Source organism: Panthera tigris, chromosome E1, assembly GCF_018350195.1.
Source record: "Panthera tigris isolate Pti1 chromosome E1, P.tigris_Pti1_mat1.1, whole genome shotgun sequence".
Classification (NCBI taxonomy): Eukaryota; Metazoa; Chordata; class Mammalia; order Carnivora; family Felidae; genus Panthera; species Panthera tigris.
The window spans coordinates 40,613,070-40,638,637 of NC_056673.1; the positions used below are offsets into that span (position 1 = coordinate 40,613,070).

Below are 25,568 nucleotides of genomic sequence, written 5' to 3' on the forward strand. Positions count from 1 at the left end.
TGCATTTGTATTTCTAGGATTCTATATGAATGGAAGTATGTATTCTTGTTTCTTGGTCTGGCTTCCTTCACTCAGTGTAATTATTTTGAGATTTCTCATGTGTGGCTGGTATCAATGTTCATTCCTCTTTATTGGGAAGTGATATTTCATTTATGGATAGACCACAAATTACGAAGCAACAGTGGAGCAATCGGTCAGCGCAAGCTACTTACAGATATGCCGCAAGGTGTCTATTCACTCGCCTGTTAATGGACATTTACGTACAGCCCTTTGCGTGCACATATGCTTTCGTTTCTCTTGGGTTAATACTGAAGAGTGGAATGGTAGGCTTATAGGGTAGGTACATGTTTAACTTTGTAGGAAACTGCCAAGCTCTTTTCCCAGAATGGTTGTACCATTTTGCCATTTTACCATCATTATGTTATACGTTCACCTATGCTTTTAAGATACATTAGCTGAAACATATAAATACATCTGATGGACAGCGAAACATAAAACTCTAATTTCTCATTCAAATCCCCCCTGCCCCCAATATCAGGTTGTCCCAAAACTACTTCCTGAATACTCCACCCTTTACTAACTGATTTGACATGTCATTTTTAACGTATATTAATTATTTATATAAACTTGAAGCCCATTTCTGGACTCAAGATTTTGCTGCCATGATCAGTTTGTTCCTGCCCTAGTAACACACACATTTAGTAACTGAAACTCTGTGATACATTTTAATGTCTGGCAAGGCAGCTTCCCATTATTTTTAGTCACTAAAAAAATGTTTTTGAAAGTAAAATGGTGGTTGCCCGGGGCTAGGAGGATAGGGAAATGGGGATTTGTTGTTCAATGGATGTAAAGTTTCCATGTTGCACAAGGAAGTAGTTCCGGAAATCTGCTGCACAGCAGTGTGAATATACACAATGCCATACACTTAAAAATAATCAAGAAGGTGGGGCGCCTGGGTGGCTCAGTCGGTTAAGTGTCCGACTTTGGCTCAGGTCATGATCTCACGGTTCATGAGTTCAAGCCCCGCGTCGGGCTCTGTGCTGACAGCTCAGAGCCTGGAGCCTGCTTCACATTCTGTGTCTCCCTCTCTCTCTCTGCCCCTTCCCTGCTCATGCTGTGTCTCTCTCTGTCTCAAAAATAAATAAACATTAAAAAAAAATAAAAAAAAATAATCAAGAAGGTAAATTTTACATATTAAATTTTTTTATCATAATTAAAAATAACACACCCTTTTTTATTTTCTTTATTTATGTTTATAAATATTTGCTTTTTTTTAAGTTTATTTATTTATTTTGAGAGAGAGAAAGAGCGCACACATACGTGAATGGGGGAAAGGGCAGAGAGAGGGGGAGAGAGAATCCTAAGCAGGCTCCACACCCAGCGCAAAGCTCTATGCTGGGCTCCATTTTACGAACTGTGAGATCATGACCTGAGCCAAAACCAAGAGTCTGATGTTTAACCTATTAAGCCACCCAGATGCCCCCAAATACATCCTTTAAAAAAAAAAACAAACAAAAAACAGGGGCACCTGGGTGGCTCAATCAGTCAAGTGTCTGACTTCGGCTCAGGTCATGATCTCACAGTTCCTGAGTTTGAGCCCCGCATTGGGCTCTGTGCTATGGAGCCTGCTTTGGATTAGCTCCCTCTTTCTCTGCCCCTCCCCCCACTTGCACTCTGTCTCTCTCTCTCAAAAATAAACGTTAAAAAAAAATTAAAAAAACCTTTCTTTGCTTATTTTTCTCATCTAAGATACAACTTGAAAAGCAAGTCAAAGGTTTAAAAAATTCTACTCACATTTTGCTTGGTGCCATGTTAACTGAGAAGAATTAACATCTTTATGATAAAAATCCACAATCCAGGAATATGATCTGTCTTATCACTTTTTACAATATCCCCTCCTCATAAAATTTCATAATTTTCTTCAAATAGATCTTACACATTTCTGTTACGTTTATCACAATATATTTTTTACTTTTGTTGCTTATTGTGAGATTATGCTAATATGTGGTTGAAGTTATTAATTTTTGTTTATTTTTATTAAGACTACCACCTTCCTGGGCGCCTGGGTGGCTCAGTTGGTTAAGCGTCCGACTTCAGCTCAGGTCATATCATGGCTTGTGAGTCTGGGCCTCACATCGAGCCCCTGTGCTGACAGCTCAGAACCTGGAGCCTGTTTCTGATTCTGCGTCTCCTTGTCTCTCTGCCCCTCCCCCACTTGTGCTCTGTCTCTATCTCTCAAAAATAAATAAATGTAAAAAAAAAAAAAAAAAAGAAGACTACCACCTTCCTCAAGTCCCTTATTTCATTAGTAATTACTTTCCAGTTCACTCTCTTCATGATTTCCAGATAAATAATTACATCACCAAAAATTAAGGATACATTTTCCTTTTTCAAACCTCTTCAAAGTATATGTGCATTTTAATTTTTGAAAGGTATTGCCAAATTTTGAAAAGTATGTACCCGAGGGGTGCCTGGGTGACTCAATTGGTTAAACGTCTGACTTTGGCTTAGGTCATGATCTCGTGGTTCACGGGTTCGTTCGATCCCCACGTCAGGCTCTGTGCTGACAGCTTAGAACCTGGAGCCAGCTTCGGATTCTGTCTCCCTCCCTGCCCTTCCCCTGCTCACATTCTGTCTCTCTCTCAAAAATAAACAAACATTAAAAAAAGAAAAAAAAAAGAAAGAAAAGGATGTATTCCATTGCGTGGTGAAGTGTGGAACAATAAAAACCATCAACTTTTCCCCATATAGTCAGGGTTTTATATGACATAATTTATGCATAATTTATATGCATAAATTACACTTACAAGTAAAAAATTAAAGAAAAAGAGGGACCCAGAGTCACAATAGCAATTGAAACTCATATCTGTACCACTAGCTTTGTGGTTTTGGTCAGGGCAAGGCTTCTGACAATTTTTGTTCAATAAATGAAGCTCCTTGAATGGAAATAGTCTCTAAGTTCACATGGTATCTGTTAAAGTTCTCATTTCTCTGTCTCTCATTTGAAAAAAAGAGAAAAAAAGAGCAAAGATACGGAGTACTTACTTGTCAATGCACACTTTAATTTTAAGCTGATAATTTAACTCAGGGAATTTGACCAGCAATCTATTTCAAAAAAAAGGGGGAAAAAAAAGTTTCTGAGTAAAGGAAAAAAAAAAATCAGTTTCAAAGAAAAGTCAGTAGGCTCCCCCAGCAACGTCTACTTGAAGGAATATAAAATTCACAACGCTTTATTTCTAAAAGGTGAATGAAGCACAATCCCAAATCCCTCTTCCTGCTTAGTGCCGTCTTTGACCTTATGTTGAGTATCACCCCTTCAGGTCAAGAGGTCCTGAAAGAAAGCCTAAGAAACCCGAACTTGGACAAGGTTGTGAGAGATTCAGCAAAGGATAATAAAAGCCATTTCATGAGAAATATTACGGGAATACGTGCTCTGCAGCTGGTATTCCTTCTATTAAACCTGAAACCTAACGCCATACACCAAGCTTCTGAAGAGGGAAATTTCACTACGGAAGGACAAACCCCAAAGCACCTGTTCTGACTTGGGTGTGAAAGTCACACCCCACCCTCCAGGCTCACCACCCACCTGCTCTAATTACCTCTTAGCTTCTAGATCACTAAGCCTTTCTCTTTCCCTTAAAATCCTCAGGGAAAAGTAGGCTCAGAGAACAGAAAATAACCAGCATTATTTTGCCTCCCTCGCAGGGCAGAAGGAGACACAACGAACTAAGACCGTGGGCTCGAAATTTCAGGAAGATGCCCACGTAACCTCGAAAAGAGGTAACCGTTCCTTAACTTCTGACAGAAGAGTCAAAGGGCAAGTTGATATTATGCCAACAAATTCCATACCCACCATACCATCGCCTGTGATGCCTGGAAAGAACAACCCTGGCCACCAACTCTCTTTCATCCTAAGAGCATCCCTCAATGATGTATCTACCAGAAGAGGAAGGACAGGGCCCACCTGACTTTGGTAGTGAACTGGACGCCAGTCTTGATGACCAATGGCCGGTCGGGATGCATGGGCATGCAGGGCTGCCGCTCAACCACAAAGGCACTGAAAGGCACAGGGAAGGACGGCAGTCCATAAGCTTCCTGGTGAAACGGTCTTTGCCCTGTGCCTCCAAAGTGAAGGAGGTGTATGTGGCGGGGGAGGGGCAGTGATGAGAGAAAGAATTCTAAGTTACCTTTTCATTAAGTTTCGAAACAGCTCCACAATCCTCTCCTCCAGCATTGGCCGGTGCTGTACAATGGGATCCCCTTTGTAGGACACTTTTTGCTGCAACTCCTCCAGTTTCTTAATTTGTTGGCGGGTCTGAAGTTGAGATTCCGCTAACGAGGTTATCCTGCCAATAAAATAAGAAAGCTACCAGTCACCTGAGTGCGGAACCGGTGAGAGTTAAAGAAGGGGAAGGGAATCCCACCACCATGCAGTCCCCTAAAATAAGAAAGGGTCATTTTTTTTTTTTATTGTGGTAAAATATACATAGCATAAATCATTGGCATTAAATAAGAAAAAGTGGCAGTGGGTGGGGGGAGCCTGGCTGGCTCAGGCAGCAGAGCACGTGACAGCTGATCTCCGGGTCAAGCCCTGAGTTCAAGCCCCACGTTGGGCATAGAGCTTACTGAAAAATAAAATAGGGACGCCTGGGTGGCTCAGTCGGTTGAGCGTCTGACTTTGGCTCAGGTCATGATTTCATGGTTTATGAGTTTGAGCCCCATGTCGGGCTCTGTGCTGACAGCTCAGAGCCTGGAGCCTGCTTTGGATTGTGTCTCCCTCTCTCTCTGCCCCTTCCTTGCTTGCGCTCTGTCTCTCTCTCTCTCTGCCTCTCTCTCAAAAGTAACTAACATTAAAAAAAATGTTAAAAAAATAAAAACGAAAATAAGCAAAAGGGAATTTCTTTATTATTATTACTTTAAATGATACCTTCCTCAAATTTAACATTTCAGAGAGGGAGCTAGGCATAAGGAAGAAGTGTTAAAACATACCCCTAAGAAGCATGAACAGAGTTATCATCAGGAGGTAACAAGCATTAGAACCCAGCAATGGAGAATGGGAAATATGAAATTTGGCACTGTCTTCATCCTAACCTGTCTTTGGACCAAAATGTGGGGACTGGGGAAAGGCTGACAATTAGGTGGCCCAAGAAGATGGGTTTGAGCTCGTTTTGCCGCTCACTGTCTGAGCAATCCTGGCCAGGTCCCTTCACCATGCGGACCTCGATGTCCCCTTGCATGAAAGAAAGGGTTGAACTACATGATTAATAAAGACTAAAAGACCTCAAAGAGAGAAAGTAAAAGATTTTAGGGTTGGGGGCGGGGGTAAGGAACAGGGCAGCTGCTGGGATTTCTGGGCTCCCTGACTCTCTTCTGGCACTTCCATTCTCCTATTTCCAGAACTCAAGCTTTTTGGTTCCCTGATCAGAAAGCACTTAAAACAGCTTTCAGTAAGTTGACAAAACTCAGGGTTAGTGAGGATATGAACAAACAGGCTTTCTCAGGCAGAGCTGTCCTAAATTTCCAATTTCATGCTCTACGTGTCTGGTGGTTCCCCTTTATGTCAAGTTTCTCATAATTTAAGCTGGTGCATCATGTTCACTGTTGGGCCTTGCACATCAAGGATATTCACCAAGACCTGCTGCATGAATGAAAGCAAAAGAGCAGATAAAGAATGATCCCACTGGGGCGCCTGGGTGGCTCAGTGAGTTAAGCGTCTGACTGTTTATCTCGGCTTGGGTCATGATCTCAGCGTTCATGAGACTGAGTCCTGTGTCGGATTCTGTGCTGACAGCACAGAGCCTGCTTGGGATTTCCTCTCTACCTCTCTCTCTGCAACCATCTCAAAATAAATAAACAAACATTAAAAAAAAAAAAAGGTAACCAAGGGGCGCCTGGGTGGCTCAGCTGGTTGAGTGTCTGACTCTTGATTTCAGCTCAAGTTGTGCTCTCACAGTTTGTGAGATCGAGCCCCACATAGGGCTCTGTGCTGATGGTGTGGAACCTGCTCGGGATTCTCTCTCTTCCTCTCTCTCTCTCTCTCTCTCCCTCTCCCTCTCAAAATAAATAAATATACTTAAAAAAAATTTTTTTAATTTAAAAATTTAAAAAAGATAACCAAAATTAAAAAAAAAAGATGGGTGCCTGGGTGGCTCAGTCGGTTAAGCGTCTGACTTTGGCTCAGGTCATGATCTCACAGTTTGTGAGTTCGAGCTCTGCATCGGGCTCTGTGCTGACAGCTTAGAGCCTGGAGCCCGCTTCAGATTCTGTGTCTCCCCCTCTCTCTGCCCCTACCCTGGTCATGCTTTGTCTCTTTCTGTCTCGAAAATCAATAAAAACATTAAAAAAAAAAGAAAGAAAATGTAGATGACTCTGTTTACATATATATGTACAATAACAAACGTCCAGAGGAATGGTCATTGAAATTTTAACTATAGGTACCTCTAAACGATTGGTTTTTTTAAAAGACTTTTCCTCTTTCTATTAATTTTTTGTATTTGAATTTTTTTCTTTATAAAGAGCATGTATTATTTTAGATTATTAAAATAACTAAAACTCAAACTTTAGTCTGTGCCACATAGTTACACCAAAAGCTTTATTTAAGCTATTAAATAAAACATGCTTATATGTAAGAGACGAATCACTGGGTTGTACTCCTGAAGCCAATACTACACTGTATGTTAACTAACTTGAAAATAAATTAAAAAAAAAAAAAAATATATATATATATATACACTTAAAATATAGTAACATAAACACATTTTTATCAAAAAGGTGTCGAGGGGTGCCTGGGTGGCTCAGTCAGTTAAGCATCCGACTTAGGCTCAGGTCACGATCTCACGTGAGTTCAAGCCCCACACTGGGCTCTGCGCTGACAGCTCAGAGCCTGGAGCCTGCTTCGGATTCTGTGTCTCCCTCTCTCTCTCTGTCTCTCCCCTGCTCACACTCTGTCTCTGTCTCTCAAAAAAATAAACATTTAAAAAATTAAAAAAAAAAAAAAAAAAAAAAAAAGGTGTCCAAAAAGGTGAAACTCTTTAGACTCTCAGACTCGATTTGAATATAAAAAAGTCTCCACCTTGGAGACGGAGCACCAACCCCGGAGGCCTGCAGTTACGATCAGGATTTCAGCACAGCTTTCTAGAAAGAAAGGGAACACGTCTCTTTCACCTCTTACCAGTTTTCTAGGCGGTCGAGGCAGATGTTGGGCGGGCCCCCGATGCACGCAATCTGCTGCCGCCTCTTCCAGTCAGCCAGCTCTTCGTCCGTGAGCGTCTTCTGCACATACTCCATGGCTGACAACAGCCCCGCCAACTCACTCACGATGCTCTGGTTGGAAACCCAAACAAAGTCAGAAAACATTTCCTCAGACCGTCTCTAACCACACTCTTTAGTCACTTCCAGAAAAGGAGCTTATCAGAAACCAGCCAAGGTCTGCCACAAGGCGTGGCGGCCGCGCAGGTGAGGGGGATGCTCTTACGCGCCGCATCTGGTCCAGCGCCGTGAGCATCTGTTCCAGCTGCTGCATCTTCTGCCTGGTCACGGACTGGTTGTTTCCATTCAGATCCTGCATGTCTGCGGATGAAGGAAAACCTCCTTGACCTGACGGGATACTGGCACGCTTCACACCTGGCTCCCGGAGGCACCGGTTACCCCCCCCCACCCCCCCACCCCCGTGTGCCAACGCCCGCCCCCGCCCCTGCCGCAAAGTCTGAACGGGACGCCAGACACAGAAGTCCTGAAACTCAAGTAACTCACTTTCTACAGCAGATTTTAACGTCTCTAATAGTCACTTGCCTCCTTGACTCTTGAGGGTTTTATAGTTGAAGTCAAAGTCATCCTGGAGATTCTCTACCACTTTCATTTTCTGTTCTAGGTCCTGTTTAAGACACAACAAAAAAGAAAAATAGAAGTAAAAAAAAAAAAAAAAAAAAAAAAAAAGATTTTCCCGGGGGAAGAGGGAAAAGAAAGTTTCTGAGAATTAAAATGAAGCCAAAACCTCAACAGAGACACACGCAGGACCCACAGGCAATGTCCCCAAGGAAAGGCTTCCTGCCCACGACTTGCTTCACCTGTACTCGCTTCCGAACATCTTGCAGGTGCTGCTCCAGCATCTGCTGCTTCTCCGTCACCACGGCGGCCGTGGGGTGGTTGGCCTGGCCCCCTTGCTGCCAAATAAGAGAGCGAACACCCGTGTGAATGCAGGAAACATGGGGGAAAAAAAGCACCTCTGTCCAGTCTCCATCCCACCCACACCCTTCCCGTCTGGCCGAGGTGCTGCTGCCGCCGTGAGGGGAAGGGAAACAGAGGCAGCGTGCCGGGCGTCATCAGCACGGTGCCCAGGAGGCTCTCCCGTAGTTTTGCCCGGGTCCTGGCCTTTTTTTGCCCCAGGCCACACTAAAAAGCCACTCTGTGTCGCCCTAGGAGACCACATGTTGAGCTAAGACATGGTCCCTACCTGCAAAAACTTCATCCTAGGTAACGTATGTTAAAAAATTCAGAACAATTATGACAGCAGATTTTCGATGCCCATTTAGTGTAGGTGGTGCCCGACACGTTTTTGCGGGATAATAAAAAACCACTGTTCCCGAGGCGAAATGCTACATGAAGAGAGAATACCTCAGGGGAGAAGGGAAGGGTGGTGCCTTGAAAAGGTCGGAGAGCCCCTGGAATATAAACATGGTAAATTCTGTCAAAGTAATAGAAAATCCGGGCTCCTGGCTGGCTCAGTCAAAGGAGCGTGTAGCACTTGATCTCAGGGTGGTGAATTTGAGCCCCATGTTGGGTGTAGAGATTACTTAAGACGAATAAATTAAAAATTTTTTAAAAGACCACATAAAAGCCGCAGTGATCAAGACAGTCTGTGCTGGCATAGGACTGAGGAATCCATCAACAGAACGGAATTGAGAGTCTAGGAAAGACATTATAGACCCAGTTTTTCAAAGCAGAAATTCTCAAAGACAGACTTCACACTGAGTCACCGGATTCTCCTGGCTTTAGGTTCTGTAATCTTGCAAACAGATCTCTATTTGTGCCGCTGGCTCATGTCAAGCCCCAACTACTGATCTCTCTGACTTCTAATCTGTTCTCTATACTGCTACCAGGAGTCTTCAAAAGTGATCCAAACATGCCAGTTCTAGAGGGATCCATTCTCTCCCTCTCCCACGGCCCCCATCCAAGTCCAGAGAACACAAACTTCCCTGAGAAGTTTAGGGAAGGCAACCTCCACCCCTATTTATTCTCTTCATAGGGGGAGTGACTCATCTGATCGGTGAGATTAAGAGAAACACTCTGCACTCACAGATCTTCGAAGAACCCAGCATGTTAGCTGGTGCCTCTCTCCTCCACCTCTGCCTTCCTGGGGCACCCCCAGGGCAGGAGCGAGGGCCTGGTTTCTAGAAGTGGTTCTAGAGATCTATCTCTCAGTGTTAAGTGGGTATTAGTCTATGGTCTCTGAAACTCCACATGGATGTACACTGCTCTGCAAACCCAATCTCTCCATCCCAACATCTAACACAGGGGCAGGCATCTGAAATCCCTCATGGTTACCTGCCCAAACTATGTTTTCCAGTCTCATTTGACCAACAGCACAGCGGATATTTTAGTCTGTGTTTGACTGCCACGTCTATTTCTAAATTGCCATTGCACTTAAAGGGGAAAGGATGTGATTGATTACCACCCACAGAAGCCCGCCTCGAGTACCCTTGTAAAAACCACTGGCTCCAGGTATATCATCTCAGCCCAGCACAGACGTTTCACATAATCTGGTAACAAGCTCAGCCTTCCCTCCCTGTCGATCACCCCAAACTACCCACTCTTCCCCACATACAGCATGTTTTTCACACTCTACCTCCCCACACACTGTCTGCTCTGCCTGACATGTGCTTCTGCACAAGCACACCTGAACTTATTCACCTTCAAACTCAGTGCCACCATTTGCTCTCCTGTAAAACCCTATTCAACTACGGTAGGCAAGATTACTCACATCTTCCTCTGTGTTTCTCTCACTTTGACTGTCTGTATACTTTCAATCCCAACTAGACTGAGAGCAATGATTAGCAGGGATCACATCTACTCGTCTTCCTATCTCCTGGTGCTTTACCCATAAGAGACACTTCAAAATATGCCAGATGATGACAACAGAGAAAATAACAGTAGGGCCTGGGCTGAAGCCTCAAATATCCAACTTGTAGTTCTAGATCAAGGGCTGCAACTTTTTCTAAAAAGGCCAGGTGGTAAATATTTTTGGCTTTGTGGGTCATACAGGCTCTGTTGTAAATACTCAGCCTTGTCACCGCAGCATGAAGACAACCACGGACAAGGCATACGTAAATGGGTGTGGCTGTGTTCCCCAAAATTTCGTTTGCAAAATCAGGCATGGCAGGCTGGATTTGAGCCACGGGCATAGTTTGCCAACGCCTGATCTCTAAGATTGGGAACATCCTTAGGGCACCTACCTCTCATGATAAATAAAGTTGGAGCCTCTACCCAAATTGGCTTAAATCGAATATTTTTATCTTATGGGACAGGATGCAAACATAAAGGTTCTCCCCAACAGAAAGCTCTAGTGATGCCTGGACAACCTCCCTATCTCCAGTGTCTCGAACAGTGAGTGTTATCAGTTACCCTTTCACCCATATCGGAGCACAGCAGTTTCCGCTTAAAGTTCTTCCGTGGGTTCCCGTTTCTTACAGGAGTGGTGACAGTGATCATGATGGTGACAGTGATTGTGACGGCAGCAGCAGAAAGCAGTTAATGCTCATTTCACATGTGTCAGGCACCGTTCTAAGCATTTTACAGGCATGAATTAATTTAGCTCCATGAAGTAGGAACTATAGTCATTCCTACTAGAGGAACACCCCCATTGCCTGAGGCTCCACAGCAAGTGGCATAGCTATGGGGCTCAAACCCAGGCAGTCTGGCCACAGGACCCTTGCAGCAAACTGCTCTTCCAAAGCCCAGCTGTTAGGCATGACTAAAGAGATGTTCACAATATGGCCCTTGACTAGCTGATCATTCCTTATCCAACCAGATGCTGAATTTTCCGCACTCCTCCCAAGAATACACACGTTAAGGTTTCCCTGTCTGAACACGATCTTCTCTCTGCCTGGAGGGCTCTCTCCTCATCAGCCTGGTGCACATGTAATCAGCCTTACGTCTTGGCTCAAACACAATCTCTCTCTCCGTGATACCTTCCCTGACTCCCTCAGTTAGACTTAGATGTCCTTTCTTCTATGTTCCTGCTACATCTTTGTCTTGTAAGAGAAAAAAATGGTACACTTATGTTCATAACGGCATTATTCACAAGAGTCAAAAGGTGGATGTCACCCAAGTGTCCCTCAACAGACAAATGGATAAACAAAATGGGGTATACATACAGTGGAACATTATTTAGTCTTTGAAAGGAAGGAAATTCTGACATGTGATATAACAAGGATGAACTGTGAGGAATTACGGTAAGCGAAATAAACCAGTCACAAAAATACAAACAGTGTTATGATTCCACTTCTAATAAGGTCCCCAGAGTAGTCAAATTCACAGAGACAGAAAGTAGAATGGTGGTTGCCAGTGACTAGAATAAAAGGGGAATGAAAAAGAGCTACTGTTTAATGGGTACAGAATTTTACTTTTGCAAGATGAAAAGCATTCTGAAGACAGGTTGCACAATAATGTTATTGAACTTAACACTACTGACCTATACACTTAAAAATGGTTACGATGGTGGGGCACCTGGCTGGCTCAGTCGGCTGAACGTCTGACTCTTGCTTTTGGCTCAGGTCATGATCTCACGGTTCATGAGTTTGAGCCCCACATCGGGTGAGCTCTAGCCCCGCTCCGGGCTCTGACTCTCTTCTCCTTCTCTCTCCTTCTCTCTCTGAACCTCATGGGATTCTCTCTCTTTCTCTCAGAAAGAAATAAATAGGGATTCCTGGGTGGCTCAGTCAGTTGAGCATCCAACTTCAGCTCAGCTCATGATGTCACGGTTCGTGGGTTTGAGCCCCATGCTGGGCTCTGTGCTGACAGCTCAGAGCCTGGAGCCTGCTTCGGATTCTGTGTCTCCCTCTCTCTCTGCTCCTCCCCCGCACTCTATCTCTCTCAAAAATATAAAATAAAAATTATAAATAAATAAATAAATAAATAAAATTAGATAAAATTCTTAAAATATTTATCCTGAATGCATTCATCTTCCTAAACTCTTGTTAGTTCCAATAGTTTATTTATTTTTCTTTTTTTTTTTCTTAGCTTGTTTATTTTGAGAGAGAGAGAGAGAAAGAGCGTGAGCAGGGGAGGGGGAGAGGCAGAAGGACGGAGAATTGCAAGCAGGCTCCTGTCAGCATAGAGGTGTATGCAGGGCTCAAACCCAGGAACCGTGGGATCATGACCCAAGCCAAAATCAAGAGTCAGACACTTAACTGACTGAACCACCCAGGTGCCCCTCCAATAGTGGTGTTTTTGTTTTTTGTTTCTTTTTAATTATCTCCCTTGGATCTTGTAGGAAGCCCTATCCATCTATAAATAATGACAATTTTGTCTCTAGCTTTCCAACATTTATGCCCTCATTCCTTTTTCTGTCTTACGGTATTGGCTGAATCCTTCAGAAAAACATTAATGGCAAGAGGCATCCTCAATCTTGTAACTGCTTTTAATGAGAATAGTTTAGTGTTCCATCATGTGCATACTGTTCTGTTTGGTTTCTGACAAATATTCTTTATTGTGTTAAGAAAGTTCTGACAAATTTTATTTACTGTGTTAAGAAAGTTTCTTACTTCTTATCTAGAATGGACACTACATTTGTTGTCTAACAAAAATGAGGGTTTTTCTTCTTTATCTTACTAATTTAGTGAATTACATTAATAGAATTCCTAATGTTGAGCCATCCTTGCACTCCTAGAATATAAGCCATGGTTGGTACACTAACTAGGATACCAAAATCATAATCATTTTCTTTACTTACACTGTCTTTTTTGGGTTTTGATATTAGGATTATTCCAGCCTCATAAAATAAGTTGGAAACATCTCTTTTCTTTCTAGACTTTGGAAGAGTTTGAATGATAACAGAACAATCCATACCATGAAAGTCCGTTAAAATAAAACTTTTAAACCATCGGGCCTATTGGCTTTTTTTGGTGGGAAAGGGAGTGTACAGTTTTTTAAAAGTCTTTTTCAATATATATTTATGGTCACTGATCTATTTAAGTTTCGTTCTTCTTTTTTAGTATATTTTAATTTTATATTTTATTGCATTATAAAATTGTTTGATTTTTCTGTTTCTCCCAGGCCACAACGTCCTCTAAACCAAGGGGTCACGATAACTAGCACAACACAGTAAGATATATCCACACATACACACATAATAGATTGGATGTTACAGATATTTTAGATATTCTACATAGATAATATATTAGATGTTCTAGATAGATATGTCTATCATATATCAATATAAGTGATATGTCTGTCATATAACAACAGAAGTGATAGGGCCAGTGGCATGGAACTGTTTCCCAGTGGAAGTTAGTGTCATGTTCTCTCTATCCCCTAGGCTAACCACATCTCTAGCTCTAGTGAGGATATTCTCAAACTTAAGCACAAAAGAGAAATGCACATGAACCTGAATGATTCAGTCTCAAATAATATCCAAGGTGGCACCCAGGAACAGTACCTTATCATACCCCACTCGTGCAAACGTGAACTGGTACAGTCTTTAGAGAAGGGAATCTAGATCTATAAAACTAAAATATATACACCCTTTGACCCAGCAATTCCATGCCTGGAAATTTATCATAGAGAAATCAAAGTGCAAACATAAAGTTGTATAGGGAGACATTGCAGTAGTGTTTATAATGGGGGGAAAAAAACCAGGATGAAGCAAATGTCAAAGAAAGAATAATTGAATAAAGTATAGCAAATCTATACCACAGAATATTATAGAGCAAATAAAGAAAATGAGTTAGCTTTACAGTACTGGACTTAGAAGGATTTATATGACATAATATTAAATGAAAAAAGCAAGAGGCAGAGAAGTAAACCCATTTAAATATGATATGTGTGTGTGTGTGTGTGTGTGTGTGTATTTTCTGTGTGTGTGTGTGTGTGTGTATTTTCTGTAATCTATATGAGTCTGGAGAAAGGTATGAAACCATATATACCACACTATTAATGTTGGTTTCCTGGGAAGAGATAATAAAGGAAGGGAGTGACATTGCAGATTTTTGTAAAACTTTCTTCCCTGTACCATTGTGTAATGTTAAAAAAAAATTTTTTTTTTAAAGGAGAGTGCATTATATACTCAAGAAAAAAAAAATGAATTCTTTTCATTGGATAGAAGAAAAAACACCAAAACACCCACTTCTACCATGGAGGTCGGTGCACGCCCTAACAACTGGGTAAGAGCAAGCACATCTTTGAACGTCAGAAGGAAAGCACATCTTCAATAGTGCTTTGTTTCTTCCCACGGCTCACCTGGGCTGCAGTGGCCGCAGTCTGGAGCAGGCGGGACTCTTCCCACAGGCACCGGGCCACAATTCGGGCAATCTCCATTGGCTTCTCCAGATACCTGCTCTGTAGGTGGGAGAGAGAGAATGAAAAGCAGTAGCAGCAGACTAAGGAAATGCGGATCCAACTTTGCTAACTTAAAGCTAACTTCCTCATAGATTGATGAGCATTACATCTACTATATGAAACAATAAAACGAGGGCCTCAGAGCCTGACCCCCACCAGTGGGAGATGAAGGGGCGAACAGGAAAAAGATCGTCACAATGAGCTGTACACCTGTGACTGAAGACATGTTAGTCTGAGTCTTTGGACAGTATGTTATCCTGGTCAAAGGCAACAGACTTTGTCTAAGAGTATCCAGTTATGGTCAAACATTTAACATTTAAAAATAAGTCACTGGAGCACCTGGGTGGCTCAGTCGGTTGAGCATCCGACTTCGGCTCAGGTCATGATCTCGCGGTTCGTGGGTTCAAGCCCTGTACCAGGCTCTATGCTGACAGCTCAGAGCCTGGAGCCTGCTTCAGATTCTGTGTGTGTCTCTCTCTGTCCCTCCCCTGCTTGTGCGCTCTCTCTCTCTCTCTCAAAAATAAACATTTTTTAAAGTTTCTTAAAAAATGAATAAAAATTAAAAAATAAAAATAACTCATCTTCCTATGAAACCACTAGTTACTGATCATGTTATTAACATGCTAACACAATATAATTAACATAACAATCCTAGCATTACCTCAACAGACAAAAGAAGCGGATTTCAGATAAAGATGCTCAAGGGTGGGTATACGGAGGTTTGAGAAAGGGCTACTAGCTTCTCCTCTGATTGAAAGTACAAGATAGGATCTCAATACTTAGCCAAATGAGAAAAGAAATACTCCCTGGACAGAAAGTGAACACCCTACTCTGCGGGGTCAAGTTTCTCATCACACCTGAAGGAACTGCTTGATTCTTCGCAGATTGTGCTGATAGAGAACATTCGATTCCTGTAGGAAACGGCTGTACTGCTGGTCGATCTCACCCAAGAGATTATGAAACACCAAAGTAGCATGTGATTCTTTGCTGGCCGCATATGCCCTAGGAAAAAGAAGAAGGATACAGAATGATTCTGAAACCTACACACACACATGCGCATGCACACGCATAGAAACCATCAAGGAGGGTAGAAAACAAGGCAAACCCGATGCTTTAACCCACTCATCACTTAGATTCACCTTCCTGAGCAACAAGAAATATTATGAATTCAATGATTATTAACAATTATTCCAGATCCCAGTAGCCACTGTCAGAGTCTATACTTGTAATAAAAATATTCAGGTGAAGTGGACAGATACGCTGTTGTGCTTTTAAATTCTTAGCTCTGAGGTCAGATTAGTAGTAGCTAATAAGCAATCCCAGGCTGGCATGGTCTATCTCCATCCTCTCTGCATCATCTCCCTGGCCCCTCACCAAACTCTAGAAAAACTAGGTCACAGGCCGGAATGAAATGAAAACTAATAGGTAGATCTGAACACATTAAAATGAAGGAAACGGTCATTGGAATTCTGTGCCATTATCTCCTCTATGAAAGAGTCTATTTCTCTTATCTGTGTCTCTTCCTATAACTAAAAGGGAATCAGAATTATGGGCCCGAATCTCTACCCATGCCAGAACTTTCACTGAGATAAAAAATATTTGTAGCACATGCCTGGAGTGTCAGAACACACAGAGGATCTCACCAAGTCAATGAGATCCAAATCAGCCTTCAAAACATCCACCACCAAGCAGGCTGCTTCAATGTGCCAAGAAACGGTTGCCCGCACACACTTCTAATACAGAAAACGTTTTTACAAGACCGAGAGTACCTCTTTATCTCCTGATCTCTTTCACCCCACCACCTACACCCCTAAGTTTTTTGATGAAATAGTTAGCACAGAATGAAGCTACAGCACGTTACGTCTCTTGACTCAAACCAAAACCTGACAATTTGGGGAGTTTCTCAGGAAGGACTTACCAATCTTGACTCTCAATCCAAGGGGCCAGAAACTGCCGCAGCTCCATCGGGAAGCTGTCACTGTACAGCTGATGAAGCTGCTCCAGGTACCGTGTGTCGAGCTGCTGTAGCTGATTCCATTGGGCCATCCTGCGGGAGTCAGGGGTCCCAGCTGTAAACCAAAGTGTTCTTATGGTCACTGCAAACCCAAGTAGGAGTCAATAATCTAGAAACACCCCACCTACCCAACACAGGCATCAGATCTGCGCTTAGGAATAAAAGATGCTTTGGAAAGGATCCTGCGTGTTTCTCCCCGTGTACAACAATACGTACACATTCACAGTCTCTAACTCTGGAACCACGTCGCAACTTCTTATTGGCTAGGATGTCAAGGTCAGCATGGCCTCTGCCAAGTTCCAGAATCCATTATCTACCAGAAGTATGTGAAGCTGAAAAATTACATAACTTCCAGGTTTCCACTTCCTCATCAGAGGAAGAGATCATAATTTCTATTTCTCATGGTTGTTGAGATAATTCCAAAGAACCCAGCCCAGTGCCTGGCACACAACAGATGCTGAACAGATGTTAGCTCCTTCCTTTCCACCCAATCCCCCCTTTTCACTGGGTGAACTGGAAGGAATGTACACCAAACCTAAACTAAAACCAAAATGCGGGATGTGGCTGCTCAGGGAGGACGGAGAGCAAAAGTCAAGGAATACAGGTTTAAAAGTATAAGCAAGGACCTGCCTGGGATTCTCCCACTCAATGAAAAGTAATTTTGTTTTGAAAGTTCTCATTCCGGGATGAGAAAGAAGAGATGCTAAATACCAGGCATACAAGTTTTGTCCCCAGGCATACAAGCTCATGAATACACCAGGGAAATGCTCAGGTATGAGAAACCAGCCTGGCTAACCACCTTTAGTCCTCTTTCTGAATAGCTTGGGTCACGGAAATATCATTTTTTTTTTCCAAAAAATTTTTAATGTTTGTATTCATTTTTGAGACAGAGTAAGACAGAGCATGAGCAGGGGAGGGGCAGAGAGAGAGGGAGACACAGAATCCAAAGCAGGCTCCAGGCTCTGAGCTGTGAGCACAGAGCCTGACGCGGGGCTCAAGCTCACGGACTGTGAGATCATGACCTGAGCCGAAGTCGGACGCTTAACCAACTGAGCCACCCAGGCGCCCCCCCCCCTTTTTTTTTTTTTTTTTTTGAGAGAGAGAGAGAGCACGAAAGCAGGTATTGGGGCAGAGGGAGGGGGAAAGACAGAATCTTAAGCAGCCTCCATGCCTAGTGCAGAGCTGGACAAGGGCTCTATGCAACAACCATAAGATCATGACTTGAGCCAAAATCAAGAGCTGGACGCTCAACCAACTGAGCCACCCAGGCGTGCCATGGAAACATCAGTACAGACCAAGCAGTCTTAAGAGGTTGTAAAAATGACTACGAGTAATAGCCAAAGAGTGACATATGTACAGATCAAAGTATACTGAGATGGTTCTCTGGGATTGTGAGAACATTTAATGAAAGACTGAAGGCACACAAACATGTACACTTATCCAGAGTTCTTTATTTATTTCTCAGAGGAGGCATGAAGAAGCACCCTTATAACTGCCCCTTTCATAAAAATTACGGAGTCAGGGCACCTGAGTGGCCCAGTCAGTTAAGCATCCAACTTTGGCTCAGGTCATAACCTCATGGTTTGTGAGTTTAAGTCCCACATTGGGCTCTGTGCTATTAGTGCAGAGCCCATCTTGGATCCTGTCTGTGTCTCCCTCCCTCCCTCCCTCCCTCTCTCTCTCTCTGCCCCTCCCCCACTCACTCTCATTCTCTCTCTCTCTCTCTCTCTCTCAAAAATAAACACAAATAAACAAATAAATATTTAAAAAATCATAAAAATTACAGAGCAAACTGGTAACAAAACCAACAGGTCTTGGGGTGCCTGGGTGGTTCACTTGGTTGAGCGTCCAACTTCGGCTCAGGTCCCGATCTCACAGCTCGTGGGTTCGAGCCCCGCGTCAGGCTCTGTGCTGACAGCTCGGAGCCTGGAGCCTGCTTCGGATTCTGTGCCTCCCTCTCTCTCTGCCCCTAACCCACCTGCATTCTGCCTCTGTCTCTCTCAAAAATAAAAATTAAAACAAAACAAAACAAAACAAAAAACCAATAGGTCTTCTGTTCCCCAAGCGGCAAGTATAATGGTAGCTAAGTGATTCAGGATCAGGTTTTTGTACAGAAACTAAGAGGCCTGTGCTGCAGGTTCCTTCCCACTTTTGTGGGAACACACACAGAATAACCTGCCTGCTACTGCCAGGGTGCAGGATCCCAAAGGTGCCATCAACTGTCAAGCTCTCAAGCATACATTCAAGAAAGCACAGGCAGGACCTTCCCAGTGGTCTTTTTTTTTTTTTTTTTTTAACGTTTATTTATTTTTGAGACAAAGAGAGACAGAGCATGACGGGGGAGGGTCAGAGAGAGGGAGACACAGAATCCGAAACAGGCTCCAGGCTCTGAGCTGTCAGCACAGAGACCGACGTGGGGCTCGAACTCATGGACCTTGAGATCATGACCCGAGCCGAAGTCGGCCGCTTAACTGACTGAGCCACCCAGGCGCCCCCCGCAGTGGTCTTTTATACTGAACAATGAACAATCTAAGGAACACCATCCAAAAGAGATGTAATGCAAGCCACATACAGAATCTTGGGTTTTCTAGTAGCCATATTAAAAAACTAAAAAGAAACAAGTAAATTAAAAATTTTTAAATTGTTTAGTTATTTTTTTTTTTGAGAGAGAGAACGCAAGTGGGGGAGGGGCAAAGAGAGGGAGAGACATGGAATCCGAAGCAGGCTCCAGGCTCTGAGCTGTCAGCACAGAGACCAATGTGGGGCTCAGACTCACAGAGAGTGAGATCATGACCTGAGCTGAAGCTGGACACTTAACCAACTGAGCCACCCAGGCGCCCCACGAGAGCATGAAACTCTTGATCTCAGGCTTGTGAGTTCAAGCCTCGTGTGGGGCACAGGCTTACTTAAAAAAATAATAAATAATAAAATTAAAAACACTTAAAATATATAGTATATATATACATATCTATGTAGATATATACACAGGTATATATATCTACATAGATATACATAGACATACATATCTATCTACATAGAGTATAAAATGTTATCACTTCAACATATAACTGCACAAAAATTAATGAGATACTTTACATTCTTCCTCTGGTACTGACTTCTCTAAATCCGGTGTGTAATTTACACTTATAGCACAGACCTGAGGTATTTCCCTCCTCATGTACCAAGGGCTTAAATTCCACTGATGAAAAAATTCAATAAAGCAAAGAGATGAGAATTTCAGAATGAGATATTTGCCCCAATCAGACCAATACGTTTCCACAAATAAATTCAATTTTCCAACAGCATTAGAGGGGAATTAAGTAAGTTTCCTGGGTGCTTGGGAATTTTTTTTTTTTTCTAAACAATGTCTTCTATCCTCTTAGGAACCTCCCAAACACGTTCATCTACCATGCCTTTGCGGTTGCCCCTCTCCTTGCCACCCCCAAGACCAACCTGCCACAGGACAGATGCTGCTTGGGCAGTGGTACACGTATACCAAACACTGGCTGGAATGAAAGGGGTAGCTGAGGCACTATAACCATGGCGTGTGTTACCCTCAATAAGAAATCAAAGGCCATTAGAATTCTCTTACAATATTCACATTAGGGCCGAGTTAAAATCTGCCTCAGAACTAAAAGTGTCAATATCTGCCTTATGTTTCTCAGGATGTGATCTGCATAGAAATCTGTATAATATGTCAATTTATGTAGAGTCTACTGCACACAAATGTGTTGAAACTCTAGATTTCCATTAATTCAATATGGTGGCCACTAGCCACATGTGGCTAGTGAGCACTCAAAATGTGGCTAGTTCAAACTGAGATATACTGTAAGTGTAAAATGTACAGTGGGTTTTGAAGACTTAATACAAAAAAAAAGAATGTAAAATATCTCACTAATGTTGAAATGATAATATCTTGGATGTACTGGGTTAAATAAAATATATTATTAAAATTAATTTCACTAAATCTTTCTACTTCTAATGTGGCTACTGGAAAATTTAACATTACAGGGGCACCTGGGTGGCTCAGTCTGTTAAGCGGCCGACTTCATCTCAGGTCACGATCTCACAGTTTGTGAGTTCGAGCCCCGCACCAGGCTCTGTGCTGACAGCTCAGAGCCTGGAGCCTGCTTCAGATTCTGTCTCCCTCTCTCTCTGCCCCTCCCCCGCTCGTGTTCTGTCTCTCTCTCAAAAATAAATAAACATTAAAAAATTTTTTTTAATTAAAAAGAAAATTTAACATTACTTATGTGACTTGCATTCTATTTTTATTGGATACTGCTGCTCTTGTGTAACCAAAAAGCTATAGTTTTCCTAATAAAGGATTTAAAGAAATAGACAACTTTTTTTTTTTTTTTTTAAGTATACTCTATCCCAATGTGAGACTTGAACTCCCAACCCTGACATCAAGAGTTGCCTGCTCTACAGACTGAGCCAGCCAGGGACCCCTAGACACTCACTTTTTATAAAATTCAGTGTTATAAATTGATAAAAAATAGACTCATTATTTAATTGCTTATCTTGGATACAAATGTAGAACGATCACAGTCTATTCCCGATGTTCCATGTTAGAGCCACAAAGCAACATCCCATCACACCTGCTCAATTAGAGATGAATGTTGAGGTCACACATGAATGTCTGCATTTTCAAACCATTAAAAAAAATTACAAGTTCTTGAAAATTGCCCAATTCATTTCAAGTCCACAACTCAGAGGGGTTTTTGTTGTTGAGGTTTTGGTTTTAGTGGGGAGACAACACAAATGGGATATAGTTAAGTAGTACAATAATTATGTCATTACTTAGACCAGAAACCAGTTACTAGTTTTTTCCCATAAAATTAAAGCAAAAATGACTGACGTTATGCTCTACTTCTTAGTCTAGTCACTCTAGGTAATATCGTAATAGCTATCCTATTTTTGTTTAATCAATGTAAATTGAAGGCAGAGAGCAGGTAGTATTTTTAAGGAGAACATGGGCAAAGAGTCAAATAGTGCTGATCTCCTTACAGGCTGCTTAGCTACAAACCCTATTTCATTAACAGCAGCTACAGGGCAATCAGCCCACATGCTCTTCAGAAGAATTGCATATCCTTAAGAGATCACTAGCCAGATTGTCTATGAAAACCATTGCCAACTAGCTTGTGGCAACTGTTTTACTGGAAAAAGTTTTACAAGAGCCTACTTTATTTCACAATCTCAGTTCTGGTTTTTCAAATCACAAATTAATCTAAAGAGCTCCATGTAAGGTCTAACTAAAGGATTTCTCATCTGCAGAATAGGGGGAAGCCTGTGATTTAATAACCACTTTCACTGAACAGCAGGACACACAGAAAATGATTTGCACAATTTGAATGCCAAGTATCATTCTGGGTGCACAGGAGAGAAATGAGTTCATTCCATACAGGGGCTGGCTTAGGGCATGACATCGGGCGTCGTTCTCTCAAGGTGTAAGTGCTAAGTTTAGGTTAGCAGACAGGAGGTGCCAGCATAGGAGGGGAACCTCAGTGTGATCGTGTTCTCTACAACTTTAGAGAAAAGAAAAATAAAAATGAAACAGTAAGTCACCAAAGACTTTCCGGACTTTTCAAAACAGGAATTTCTCAACCCCTTGGGGATAACTTACCAACAAGTCATAAAGCAAACAGCTATTGTCTAATGGGGAACTTATTACTGTAAAGATCACTAAAAAGTTTATCCAAAGTCACAGTTCTCATTTATGTACTGCATTCTAAGGAAACCAAGAGATGTGTTGAGAAACACAAATCAGGACTGCTTACGAAAGGGATTCATTACATCACTATATAAAACTTCATTTTAAATTCAGATTTGCACTTCACATCCATGCGCCAGTGCGTTTATGACAGGGGCAGTGGAGTGAGGGGCCAAAGTGAGGAGAGAGACAAAAGCCAGGGGCATACAACAATCCAAAACAGAAAGCGATCTAAAGATAATTTCTGTTCCACCTTGCAATGTGTCACAAGACTCTCCTTTGGGTGTTAGCCACAATCTATGTTCGAAATACCTATATTATAAATAGAGCATAGACATATTTTATTGGTTGCCTATTCTAACATCCTCTTTGCTGTTAGAAAAGGCCAGTGACTAAGGCAACCAAAGTATAAAGTAACAGAAATCCAACAGATAAAATCACCCAGGGGCGCCTGGGTGGCTCATCCAACTCTTGGGTTTGGGTTCAGGTCATGATCTCATGGTTCGTGGGTTTAAGCCCTGTGTCGGGCTCTACACTGACAGTGCAGAGCCTGCTTGGGATTCTCTCTCCCTCTCCCTCTCTAAAATAAATAAAATAAGCATTAAAAAAAAGAAAAACTTAAGGGGGAAAAAAAAAAGATAAAATCACCCATATCCTACCATCCCACTCTCCAGAACTACAGTTGACATGTTCATGTAATACCTTTTAACCTACTCAGAGTGTGTATATATTTTCTCTCTTCTAAAATATTAGGGGTGGGGTGCCTAGGTGGCTCAGTAAGTTAAATATCCAACTCTTGATCTCAGCTCAGATCTTGATCTCAGGGTCATCAGTTTAAGCCCTGCATTAGACTCCACACTGGGCATGAAGCCTACTTTGAAAATTAATTAATTAACTAATTAATTAAAATATAAGGGGTACCTAGCTGGCTTAGTCGGTGGAGCATGCAACTCTTGATCTCGAGGTTGTAAATTCGAGCCCCACATTGGGCTAGAGATTACTTAAAAATAAATCTTAAAACATTAGGACCATTGTAATTTTACAGGTTTATATTCACTTTTAATTTTTTTAAATTTATACATATATATATATATATAGAGAGAGAGAGAGAGAGAGAGAGAGAGCGCGCATGTGAGTGGGGGAGGGGGCAGAGGGAGAGAGGGAAAAAGGGAAGGGGAGGGGAAGAGGGAGGGGGAGGGAGAGAGAGAGGGAGGGAGAGTGTGAGGGAGGGAGGGAGGGACAGAGAGAGACAGAGAGAGAGAGACAGAGAGAGAGAGAATCCCAAGCAGGCTCCATGCTTAGCACAGAGACCGACAAAGGGCTCAATCTCACAACTGCGATATCATGACCTGAGCCCAAAATCTAGAGTCAGACACTCAACCAGCTGAGACACCCAGGCACCCCACAGAGCCTACATTTAAATATTACAACTTTAGGGTGCGTGGGTGGCTCAGTCATTTAAGCCTTCAACTTCGGCTCAGGTCATGTTCTCGCCATTTGTGGGTTCAAGCCTTGCATCGGGCTCTGTGCTGACAGCTCAGAGCCTGGAGCCTGCTTCGGATTCTGTGTCTCCCTCTCTCTCTGCCCTTCCCCTGGTCACACTCTGTCTCTCTGTCTCTCAAAAATAAATAAATGTTAAATTTTTTTTTTTAATATTACAGCTTTACTTATTTAACCATTTGTAATTTAACTATTCATAATTACCTTAGACATTAAGACTCTGGAATTTCAAATTAGAAAAAGATAATTCAAAATAAGTATGCTTGTATAGTAAATATATAATATCGTTGCTTACAAATCCAAATAGTACCTTTATAAAGTAGAAGATCAAGTGTTTGCCTTTATAATAAGTTTATATATAAATCTAATTTTAATTTCCTTAAAAGACAAAATATTAACAGCTGAGTGCCCAATCCAACTACACCTATTGTAATATTCAAATATATTTAGTTACAAATAATAGGATTTGCTTTAAAGTCAGAAACCAACTCTTCCTTGTAAAAATGGACACTGAGATCTAAAAGAACGTGAATTATAGTTCCCTACTAACGTGACAAATTTGAGTATATAGAAGAAGTACTAAATTACTGGGGAGTAGAGCTCAGAAAAGTGAGAACAAGGACAATTTTTTTTATTAAAAAATTTTTTTTAATATTTATTTTTGGGAGAGAGAGAGAGAGAGACAGAGCATGAGCAGGACAGGGGCAGAGAGAGAAGGAGACACAGAATCTGAAGCAGGCTCCAGGCTCCAAGCTGTCAGCACAGAGCCTGACGTGGGGCTCGAACTCACAGACTGTGAGATCATGACCTGAGCCACAGTCAGACGCTCAACCGACTGAGCCACCCAGCTGCCCTATATCATCCAGTCATCTTTGACAAAAGGATTCCGAGAACTATGAATTAACAAGGTCTCCAGTTATTTCAGATCTAGTAAGTGTCAAGGAATTTCTTTCTTTTTTTTTTTTTTTTTGATGTTTCTATTTATTTCTGAGACAGAGAGAGAAAGAGCATAAGCGGGGGAGGGGCAGAGAGACAGGGAGACACAGAATCAGAAGTAGGCTCCAGGCTCCAAGCTGTCAGCACAGACCCCGATGCGAGGCTCGAACTCACAAACCGTGAGATCATTGCCTGGGCCGAAGTCAGTCGCTCAACCGACTGAGCCACCCAGGCGCCCCTCTTTTTTTTTTCTTTTTTTTTTTTTTAAGGTTATTTATCTATTTTGAAAGACAAAGACAGCACAAGCAAGGAAGGGTCAGAGAGAGAGAATCCCAAGCAGGCTCCATGCTGGCAGCATGGAGCCAAACACAGGGCTTGAACCCATGAACCTCCAGATCATGATCTGAGCCGAAACCAAGAGTCAGAAGCTCAACCAAACGTGCCACCCAGGTGCCCCAGTGTCAAAGAATTTTTAAAAAATGGACGTATTCTCCATACTTGATTTGGGATCGGCACCATATTTGATCACAAATATCTCAGATGAAAGGCGCAACAATATAAACCTAATTCCCTCTAAACTGAAAGTAACACAATTAGACAAGCTTCATCAATTACTCAGTACTAAGTTTATGGTTGAGGCTGCCTGATCACAGGTCTGAGCTCTGGATAAAAACCACAAAACAGACCAAATGTGTGCGTCACTTGGTGACACTTCCACTCCCCCAACCAGACAGACTCCTCCGAGGCAGGGTGGTGTGAGGTCAAGCACAACGGGAGGCTCTGACACTGGATGGGCCTGGGTGCAAACCCTGCCTGCCATTTTATCAGCTATTTCTTTTCAAGACATTACTTGAC

General features: G+C 42.3%; 1 protein-coding gene across 5 annotated transcripts in view; it reads right to left on the reverse strand.

Moving 5' to 3' along the window:
• STAT3 (signal transducer and activator of transcription 3) overlaps positions 1-25,568 on the reverse strand; it is a 68,579-nt gene that overhangs the window by 15,132 nt on the left and 27,879 nt on the right. For all 5 annotated transcript variants that reach the window (XM_007087665.3, XM_007087663.3, XM_007087664.3 and 2 more), the window contains 10 exons: positions 16,472-16,622; positions 15,411-15,555; positions 14,455-14,553; positions 8,067-8,162; positions 7,792-7,873; positions 7,475-7,569; positions 7,172-7,323; positions 4,188-4,346; positions 3,965-4,057; positions 3,046-3,105 (listed from right to left, as the gene is read on the reverse strand). In XM_007087665.3, coding sequence (XP_007087727.1) covers positions 3,046-3,105; positions 3,965-4,057; positions 4,188-4,346; positions 7,172-7,323; positions 7,475-7,569; positions 7,792-7,873; positions 8,067-8,162; positions 14,455-14,553; positions 15,411-15,555; positions 16,472-16,599 — 1,109 coding nt within the window. In that variant the 5' untranslated portion in view covers positions 16,600-16,622. The remainder of the gene's footprint in view (positions 1-3,045; positions 3,106-3,964; positions 4,058-4,187; positions 4,347-7,171; positions 7,324-7,474; positions 7,570-7,791; positions 7,874-8,066; positions 8,163-14,454; positions 14,554-15,410; positions 15,556-16,471; positions 16,623-25,568) is intronic.